At 52.8% G+C, this 9,687-nt stretch overlaps 1 protein-coding gene across 3 annotated transcripts; it reads left to right on the forward strand.

The window, feature by feature from the left end:
* The first annotated feature begins 2,799 nt into the window (after positions 1–2,799).
* LOC143659514 (ral guanine nucleotide dissociation stimulator-like) lies at positions 2,800–9,059 on the forward strand. 3 transcript variants are annotated; one of them, XM_077132573.1, is made up of 9 exons: positions 2,800–3,562; positions 4,343–4,557; positions 4,895–5,277; positions 5,461–5,524; positions 7,135–7,209; positions 7,737–7,769; positions 8,122–8,243; positions 8,330–8,428; positions 8,763–9,059. In XM_077132573.1, the coding sequence occupies exons 4-9, from the start codon at positions 5,486–5,488 to the stop codon at positions 9,007–9,009; spliced, it is 615 nt and encodes a 204-aa protein (XP_076988688.1). In that variant the 5' UTR covers positions 2,800–3,562; positions 4,343–4,557; positions 4,895–5,277; positions 5,461–5,485; the 3' UTR covers positions 9,010–9,059. The 3 variants fall into 3 exon arrangements, with proteins under 3 accessions (XP_076988688.1, XP_076988697.1, XP_076988679.1); XM_077132582.1 differs by having other exon boundaries at positions 4,895–5,524; XM_077132564.1 differs by lacking the exons at positions 2,800–3,562; positions 4,343–4,557; positions 4,895–5,277; positions 5,461–5,524 and having other exon boundaries at positions 6,629–7,209.
* Positions 9,060–9,687: the final 628 nt, after the last annotated feature.

Here is a 9,687-nt window from a genome sequence, read left to right on the forward strand (position 1 = left end):
GATAGGGCCTCTCCCTGCTCGCGGGTCTTGAAGGGATTCCATTCTAGGTCCATTTAAGCTGTGCAATAGGGGACATCTTCTGAGTGTCCTAATGGATGGGGCACCCATCCCCCCCCCCCGGAGAGAATCCACAGAATGGGATGGATGTGTCACACACACACAGACAAAATTTAATAGTTGGAGAAACTGAGCCTCTGTAAAGCTGTAGCGGTTGAGTGGCCACCAACAGTCTCTGACCATGGCTACTTCCCTGCATCCTACCGTTCCAATTGTGAACATTCTCTTATTGTGGCCAGTCTGGTGTCAGGGCGTCAAACGGAATCACTTCAGTGATTTGATTTCCAACTTCCCTGTGCAAATGTAGCCTCACCCAATTGTCAGGCTGCCTTTTGGATTTGTTCTTTTGTGAGGCTTCTGTTGAAGTCCTCAGTCTGTGGGGGTATTTCTCACACCTGGATCCTCCCAACACTTGATCTTTGGTCTGAACAGGGATCACCATGGCTGCAGGTTCTCAGAATTCCCTTTAAGGTAAAAGACTTTCAGGTCTTATTGTCAGTGTGAAGACAAAGGTGTTCTCGCCATCTCTGTGATCTTGATGCACTGCCTCCAAAGTAGAGAAGAATGAGATGGGAGCAGACTCTTCCTCTCCATATCTGGAGTAGACCCCTCTTCCACAGGATGGTGGAAAGATCACAAAGCTCCAGTGTGAATGCTTCTGTCTTCTGTCCTGCAAGAAGTTGAGTTCCTCCTTAAGGTTTCCTCATCTCATGAATGGGGGTGATTTGTGAAGAATCATGTGGGTAAAATGCTTTCCACGCATTGATGCACAACTCCTCATGACTTTATAATTCCCCCCCCCCCCCGAGTTCTACTTTGGAGTGTGGGACCTTTTTCTGCTAGATGCATTCCTGTCCCACTTCTTGCCCCAAGGCAGGGAGGGACAGGGAAATGCAGGTCTGCATACACCCCAGCCCTGGCCCTCTCATGGTTCCCAGTCCTGCTACTGCCGGGACTAACCACCTGCTAACCACCTGCTAACCACCTGCTGCTACTCTTCCAGTCTCAAGGTGCAAAAGTGTCACCACTCCAGAGTGACCTAGAGAACACTGGCAAGGTGGGAGCATGGGAAAAGTTCATGGAGCACATGGTGGCAGCTGTTGTAGAGGGCGACCAGGCCTACATATCCCTCCTCGTGTTAAATTACTGGGGCTTCTTTTCCATACAGCAGGTCCTGGATCGGGTGTCCAACAGGTGAGCACGGGTTCCTCCTCAATCTCATAATCGATCTGGCATGCCTGAGCTGAATGTCTGGGGAAGGTCATTGCAGCATCTGAACTCAGTTTCCTCCTTTTGCTAGTGGGGTCATAGAAGGACCAACCTGCTGAGGTCAGAGTCAGGATTGAATGAGTCTGGGCCATGGAAAGTGTTTCCCCATGCCAGGCTTTCTGGAAAGGGAGCTCGGTGGAGAGAGCTTGTCAATGTTGAGAAATTTCTTTTCCACGTGAAGAGAATCTGCTCCAAAGTGACCTTTGGAATCCTATATTCCTATTCAGAGGAGGTTTGAGATTGCATCAAACTGGACTCTGTGCTTGGTGTGGCCTGAGTTGCCACTCATGCTGGGCACTGGCAGAGGAGCCCCAGGCCTCACCAGTTATCTGTGAAGGAGCAGCTCAGGGATTATTCGTTCATCTAGGATATATGAAGAATAATCTGTGTACAGGCCCTTTTAAAGGCACTTAGCCTACTTCATTGAAGAAAATGGCAGAATTGCCTGTGGTGTTCTGCTTGCCAAATTATAGGGGGTCAGATAGCAGCACTAGATGTCATTAGTAGGGGCGCACTGAAGAAGTTACATGTGACACCCCCATGTCCCCTCTAGGTATGGCAATAGCTGCAATTTGTGAGACAGGGATGGAGGAGGCCAGGAGTGCCTGAAATAGTGAGTGGGCTCTGCGTGAGGAGAGAGGGGCTCCTTCCTCACAGTCCAAAATGGGGAATTCGGGCCGGTGCAAGGAGTGACTGGGCAGGTCCCTGGATCCATCTCATGATTCTCACTGGAGTTCAGAGTTCTGGGCTCCATCCCTTGTAGGGCATCAGGATTCTCAGAGACCCATGTGAGAGTTCCTGGGACACTGGGTGCTGAGTGCTCCCCAGGGCTCAGAGCACACTCCACACTCACCCCACTCTGCTGCCCCTCCACCATGCTAGCAGCACACAGACATGGTTCAGGAGATATGGGGAGAATGCAGGTCACAAATCCACCTCACTACCCAGTCCTGTGAGCCTATTCACACATCAGGCGATTTATGCAGTTCCTACTGTGTGCAAGTGCAGGACCATTGGCTGAGCAGACACAACCCCTCCCTGTCCTCGTGCTGGTTCTGTTCCAGTGGGAGGTTGCACAGCAGATACAGACAGAAATAGTCTGGCTGGTTTTGCCCAGGAGCCCCCCACCCAGCAGGGTGGTCACCAGAGGGAGGTGTGTCAGGAACGGCCGTTTCTCACTCTGTGGCCCTGTCTACTCCCAGGACCTTCTCCTGCCTCCTAGTGACCTGGCTCCATGAGTTTCCTGATGATTTCTGTGAGTCCCCGGACTGTTCCAGCCTCAAAGAGCTGGTTTCCTTCACGAAGGTGGTGCTGCCTGGGTCTGCCCTGGAGAGGCAGGCTCAGGTCCTCCTTTCTTGGCTAGTGCCCTCAGTGGCCAGTGAGACCCAGACACAGGGTGAGGAGCATGGAGCTGGGGATGGGTGGGATGTACGGGAAGAGATAGGGGTCACAGGACCAAAATCTATTTTTGCCTTTGGGAAGGGAGTAAAGAGGGGCATCAGCCCCCTCCTCTGAGCACTTGCAGTCTGGAAAACTTTGTGAGGGTGGCGTCCCTGGGGGAGGCACTGCAGTCATTTCTTTTTTGAGGAAGGTCCATAGAAAGCCAGTTCTGTTGTTGCATCTTTCACCTCTTGGGGCTCGTATGTAAGACCCAACATTGCAAACCACAGTACTGCTTCCTCCAGGGCTAGTTCCATCAATGGCAGCAGAAATCCTGTCAGCTGCAGACCTGAAGGCACCTGTGGCAGCACCTTCAATGCCACCTGCTGACGTGGAGCCACCATTGCCTCCAGAGCTCCTTCCGCCTACACCAGCAATTGTCACTCCAGCTCCAGCGAGGGAGGCAACTCCGATGTCACCTGCCTTGCCACCTCTGGAGGCTACATCATCCCCAGATCTGGATCCGAAGCTGGAGTCATCACCTGCTTTACCAGCAGAACGGGCAGTGGCTCTGATGCCACCTCAGTTGCCACCCTCAGGCCCAAATCCTGTGGCTTCTCTGAATCTGGCACCTGCTGCCTCACCACCTGAGACACCCACTGAGTATCAGGAAGCAGACCAGGTGCCACCTGCAGTGCCATCTGTTGAGCTGCAGTCAGAGCCAGCTGTTGCTCCACCAGAAGATCATTGTTGCTCCTCACGTGGGCACCGAGAGCAGGGGCTGAGGGAGGGGAAGACCCCTGTCTTGGCATTCCCTCCCAGGCTGCTGGCAGAGCAGCTCATCCTGATCAACTTGGTGAGTATCTGGGCTCCTTAGGGGGGAATGTGGTGGACCTTTTCTGGCATCTGCTGTCCCTGAATTGCCATTCACAGACCCAGGGTCCAACAATCTGGGTCCAAAACCCAGCTCCACCATTTTCCAGCCTGGTGACATGGGCAAGTTCCTAATTCCTAAGGCCTCATGTTCCCAGCTGGAGAGGACATCACAGGACACTGCCCTGACCACAAGTGTCACAGCACGGGAGTGCAGAGAATAAATGTCTTGAGGATCAAGGCCTAGCTTGTTGGGGGGCAGAAGGGAATATCAGGTGTGCAGCAGAGTCCAGGGCTAGCCCAGCCATATGTCCCAGAGGCCTCCCCCCTTCCACATGCGTCAGACATGATGTGTCCTGGACATGAAGACAGGCTTCCACACTAAGGTCCTGGATGTAGCAGCAGTAGGGGACATGCATGTGAATGAGATTAGATGGAGTCACGCAGCTGTCAGGAGGTACAGAACATGTTCCCTTGGACTGCGTCCTCAGCATGTGGGTTTGGAGTCCCTGTCCTGTGCTTGGCGGTGGTGAAGAAGGACTTGAGGAACTGCAGCTCTCTCCTCCCTGCCAGTATAAGGGTCCTGGGTTTTGCAAATACTGGGCACTTTCAAGGAGCAGAAAACCAAAGCCAGAGGCCCCTTCATGGCCCAAACCACAATGTCCACCTGCAAAGTTGCTGCATAGAACCTTGGCAGTGGCCTGTGGATGGTTGGCTCTGCGTTGGGTGGCGCAAGGCAGTGTGACACTCCTGCTCTCTCCAGGAGCTGTTGAGGAAGGTGGTAGTTTTGGATTTGTGCATGCCATCTCGACCCTGCACCCAGAGAAGGGTGAGGAGCACCTGACACTCACCATCTGTGCCACCATCACCCAGATGCACCGTGTGTCCACCTGTGTAATAACCACCTATCTCGGCGACCAGAGCACGAAGGCCTCGGACAGGACCAGCATCTTGGAGCACTGGATAGAAGTGGCCAGGGTACTCTGGGCGAGCAGGGCCTCCTAGCTTCCTGGGTCCTGGGTGTCACTCTTGGCTTTGATCAGCTGTTAGGATTGGAATCTGTGGTCCAAGTCACTCCCTGGGCCCCAGCCCTGCATGTCTGCTGGCACAGTCCTTACCTTGTCTGTCCCAGAAGTGGGGCACTCACTTCCTACCTCTTCTCCTTCCTCAGTTGGAGCTAAAGCCCTCTTCCCTGAGTTGTGTCACAGGCTGAGCACAGGCTGTACCCTTGGGGTCTTTCAGCTTGTCAGGGTCATCCAGAGTGAAGATGGCCTCTCATTCCCCCTTCTCACCTCATTCCTTTCTCCTTCCCTAGGTGTGCCAAGTGCTCCAGAATTTTGCATCCGTGCAGGCAGGCAATCCTGTCTGCTCTATGGAGCAACTCCATCCAGCACCTGACACCAACATGGAAAGAAGTTTCCAGATGGGCTGGCCCTCTCCGCAGCAGCCCCTGGGGGAACCAGGGATCTTGCCAAGGGCAGGGCATTGTCCCCCCAGTGGCCTTAGCCCTGCTGGATGGCAGCACGTCTTGTGGCTGACAATGGCATGGGTGTGGGGTCCGAGTCCCCACGTGACCTCAGCAGTCCTACCTGCAAATAGAGTGGCTGACCTGTCAAGTAATAGCCAAACCTTGGGGAAACCTTTTGAGGGTTTTCTCCAAGGCACTGCATTGCTTAGCCCAACCAAAATCTAAAGGAGGTAAGAAGGCATCTCATTTGACATGGGAAATGGGCCTCATATGATATGGAAGGTTTATAGTCACTCAGTTTCCAACCCATTCATCCAAGCCATTAGGATCCCTGAAGTCTAAAATCAAGTTGGTTTGCACTCACACCCATTGTAAACATCCCTGAAATATTCTGTTCTTTCTCCTCCCCAAAGGGACAGCATTTGTCATTTGCAAGTGATGAGTCAAACCTCCCTGAAAAGAGAAGTGCCAGGCCAGGTAAAGTGGAGGCAGGTGGTGGCGCCATGGTGGGAATAATCCTTGAAAAACTCCAGGCTGATCTTGTCTAGACTAAGAGGGAGAGGGATTTGTTTGGCTGGGCACTGCTCAGGGGCAGTTGGCACTAGTCCTTGGGTATGGTAGAAGTAGCTGGGCCATTTCAGGAACAGATGGCAAATGGAAAGGTTTAGCCAGTGTCTTTCTCAGCAGTGGGATTATCCTCCTGTTGCCACAGCGGCAGTGACATATGCCCCAGCTTGGGATGAGAATTGTTTGGAGTATTTCTGAAATTATGTCCAAGGCTGTGTGGACGTAGACTGTTCTGGGCAGAGGGAATTTCCTAAGGGGCTCCTTGGTGAGCACATGCATCTGGATTTCCTTGGGCAGCGATGGGGGTCAGAAACTCCAGTAGGCTCAGCATGGCAGGACTGGACAACCACAGCTCCAGAGCCACCTCTTCCTTCTCCCTGCATGACTCACCCCACTGTGTTGTTGGCTACAAAGCATGACAGCAGAAAAACCAATTCCTGGGCAGTGGTGCTGAGTGCTGAGTTGACTTCAGTTTTGTCCAAGCTGGGCAGAGCCAACCACTCCTCTGACTCCCTGCCAGACCAGGGGCAAGCGATGGCCCTGTGGGGCCTCTGTTCCTCATGTGGAAATGCTGTGACGCCATGCTGTGCTGCCTTCCTCACAAGAGAACCCCCAGGGGTTCAAGAGAGCACAGGATTGTGGTTGAGCTTTCCTTTGGTTCTGATGGGAGAAGGTGCTGGATAGAACACTATGATAACATTATGGACCACCCTGTTATCTGGGGCACATTTCATGCCTGTACTTTGTACATGACACAGGAGGCTCCAGGTGGCTAGACAACTTGGTCAGTGTCACACCGCACGGAGTGCTGCTCCTCAGTTGCATCCCAGTCAGTGCTGATGATTGGTGACAGCAGCATTTCTGTCAATTAACACCTCCAGGCTGTCCAAACCCCAGTCAGGCAGGTGGGCTGATGGAGTGAGAGGAGGATGGCTTCCCTGACCTTGTCCACCCTGGCAGGAGGGGATCTCTTAAGGATTCCAGCAGGGAGGTGATACCAAGGAGAGAGCAAGAGAGGCCACTGTGGGAGAGAGTGAGGGTGCCTGAGGACACCGAGGGTCAGGGTGGGGTTGGCATCCATGACTGTACAGGGCTCACTTCTTGCACCACTGCTTTCTGTTCCCCCAAGCCTGGGAAGCCTCCATTAGACATGCCATCATATGGAGCATGAGATAGAGGCTTGACAAGGTAGTATGTAGGAGGCCCTGATTGTTCACAGTCAAAGGAAGGCCTTGGCAGAGCCAAACTGAAGGTGAATCTTGGTGAGATGGTTGAGCATCCTCGTACAGTTTTGTGATTTGCCAAGAGTCATCGCTGGGAGGTGACTAGCAGTGCTCTTGCAGTCCAAGGGATTAGAGGGAAACTCGGTGGGAGGTGGCTGAGAGCCCCAGATGTTGGAAGGGTGAGGTCTGGGTGTGGGAAGGGGACTGATGGAAAGAGACTTCAGGGTGGAGGCCTTGGGTGGGTTCCAGTGGGCTTGGGCACTCCAACCCACACCTGATGCCACTGTTTTCCCCCAGCCCACCATTGCCCACCAGTGGACGCTCCTGTTAGAGGTCGCCTCCCTTCAGTTAGCTCCCATGGACTCTCAGGAAGTGAGTAGGACTTGGGGCCAGGAGGAGGGTGTCAAGTCTCATCAGCATAGTGGAGAGGGCCCCTCCCCGAGTCCTGTGCTCTCAGCCCAGGGCCCAGCTCATCCATAAGAGCCCTGGGAGCTGAGGCATCATGTCCCCCTTCCAGCCATGGAAGCAAAGGGTGGCAAAAGCCATAGGTCTTGTCCCTCTCCCACATCCCCTCCTGGCTGAGCTGGGCACAGACTGTCCCTCAGGCGTGGGCATGGGGGGAGAGTGGAGTCGGCCCCTCCATGGTGAGACCGCTGCTGAGCCCCTTCCTGCCTGACCCGCAGCCTCCCCATCTGCATTCAGAGAAGGTTAGGCTGGAAGGTCCCTACGCCTCTGCCCAGGGACCCCTGTTCTGGTGCCCAGATCCCTGAATAGGTTTGAGCCCTACGAGGGCTGGCCTGGCCCTGGTGGCCCCTCCCAGTAGTGCACAGGAGAGGGTGAGGGGGCTGGTCAGGGCCTTTTGGAGCCTCTGCTGATGGACTTGGCTTTGTGTCTTGCAGGGGAGATTGATAAATTGCCAAATAAGACTGAAGGTGAGGAGCTGGGGGCATCACTGCAGGGTTGAGATGCAGGAGGGAGGGTCTGAGACTCACAGGGAATGACGTCCTATTGCTATATCCACCTTCAGTTTCTCACCAGAAGAGTTTGTTTCACAGAGACAGGGTAGAACTTCCCCATGGGGTTTGGGGAGGTGCTAGCATCAAGGACATTTCCCTGCAGGAGGGTCTGTGAGAATCCTGGGCTGAGACCATGGAGGCCTTGGATAAGAGTGAGGGGAAGAAGGCAGCTCCTGTGACCAAATCCATAGACTCCAGCTGCAGCCCCTGTCCCACCGAGCAAGGCCACCCTGGCCTCTTCTCCATCTTCTCCTTCCCTCTGCCCCAGGAATACAAGGTCATTTCCAGGATTGAGCACCTCCAGGAGGGATGCACCATTATCTACTTTTGGCCCATGGAGGAATTTAAGACCTGGTTTGGGGCTGTGGATCAGCTCAGGGAGTCTGAGTGGTAAGACCAGGGAGATGGTAGCAGCAGCAGGTCCCCGCCATGAGCTGTGGCTTTCTGTAGTCTCACAGCAGCCCTCTGCCTTGTAGCTTCCATCTGCCTTGTGAGCAGGAGCCCCTGGCCCTGTTGGCCAGCAACAGACTCGACGCCCCAAACCTCCCAGATGTTGTCAAGCCTCGCAGCACAGGGTGAGTTCCCTTTCCTGGTCAGCAGGTGCAGCTGCCTCAGGGCTCAGTGTCTTTTCGAACTCAGCGCTGCCTCAGGGGGTCTATTCTTTAGTATTGGGGATGCTTCTCCTCTCCCGACCAGCCCTGTGACAGCATCATGGCCCCATCGTTCTGGGCCTGGGTGTCCCACGATGGAAATAGGAGATGCTGAGTTGTCTCTCTGGTGCCTGGGGTTCAGGCCCCCATGGCCTGCTGGAGCCCTTGACAGGGTGGCCTGAGTGCCAAGGGCAGTACTCACAGGAGGAAGTGGATGGGTCCCTGGCACTGGCCCCAGCTTAGGCGCCCTTCTATCCAGCCCCCAGGAGCTCAACGCTGAGCCCAACTGCAGCGGTGCCTCCCTGCCTAGTGTCCAGCTCCAGCTTGGGTGTGACCTCAGCAGTGGAGTTGCATCTGTCTCACTCCCCGGACGTGAGGCTGATGCCTCCCAGTCTGACCTGGAAATGAGGGTGGGCTTCATCTCCAAATGCCCTGATGGCCAGGAGAAGCAGGTGCTTGCCCATTTTTTTTCAAATTTATTTTTATTTATTTTATTTTATTTTTAATTTTTGTTTTTTTCAATTTATTTATTAACTAAAAAAAATTTAACACATGAAATAAAGCATTAACATAATCAGTAATTCACAAATCATCATTTAGTTGCATATTCATCATTTCTTAGAACATTTGCATCCATTCAGAAAAAGAAATAAAAAGACAGTAGAAAAAGAAATAAAATGAAAACAGAAAAAAAAGATTATACCTACCATACCCCTTACCCCTCGTTTTCATTGATCACTAGCATTTCAAACTAAATTTATTTTAACATTTGTTTCCCCTATTATTTATTTTTATTCCCTATGTTCTACTCCTTTGTTGACAAGGTAGATAAAAGGAGCATCAGACACAAGGTTTTCACAATCACACAGTCACATTGTGAAAGCTATATCATTATTCAATCATCCTCAAGAAACATGGCTACTGGAACACAGCTCTACAATTTCAGGCAGTTCCCTCCAGCCTCTCCATTACATCTTGAATAACAAGGTGATATCTACTCAATGCATAAGAATAACCTCCAGGATAACCTCTCGACTCTGTTTGGAATCTCTCAGCTATTGACACTTTGTCTCATTTCACTCTTCCCCCTTTTGGTCGAGAAGGTTTTCTCAATCCCTTGTTGCTGGGTCTCAGCTCATTCTAGGATTTCTGTCCCATGTTGCCAGGAAGGTTCACACCCCTGG

Source organism: Tamandua tetradactyla, chromosome 2 (genome assembly GCF_023851605.1).
Source record: "Tamandua tetradactyla isolate mTamTet1 chromosome 2, mTamTet1.pri, whole genome shotgun sequence".
Lineage (NCBI taxonomy): Eukaryota > Metazoa > Chordata > Mammalia > Pilosa > Myrmecophagidae > Tamandua > Tamandua tetradactyla.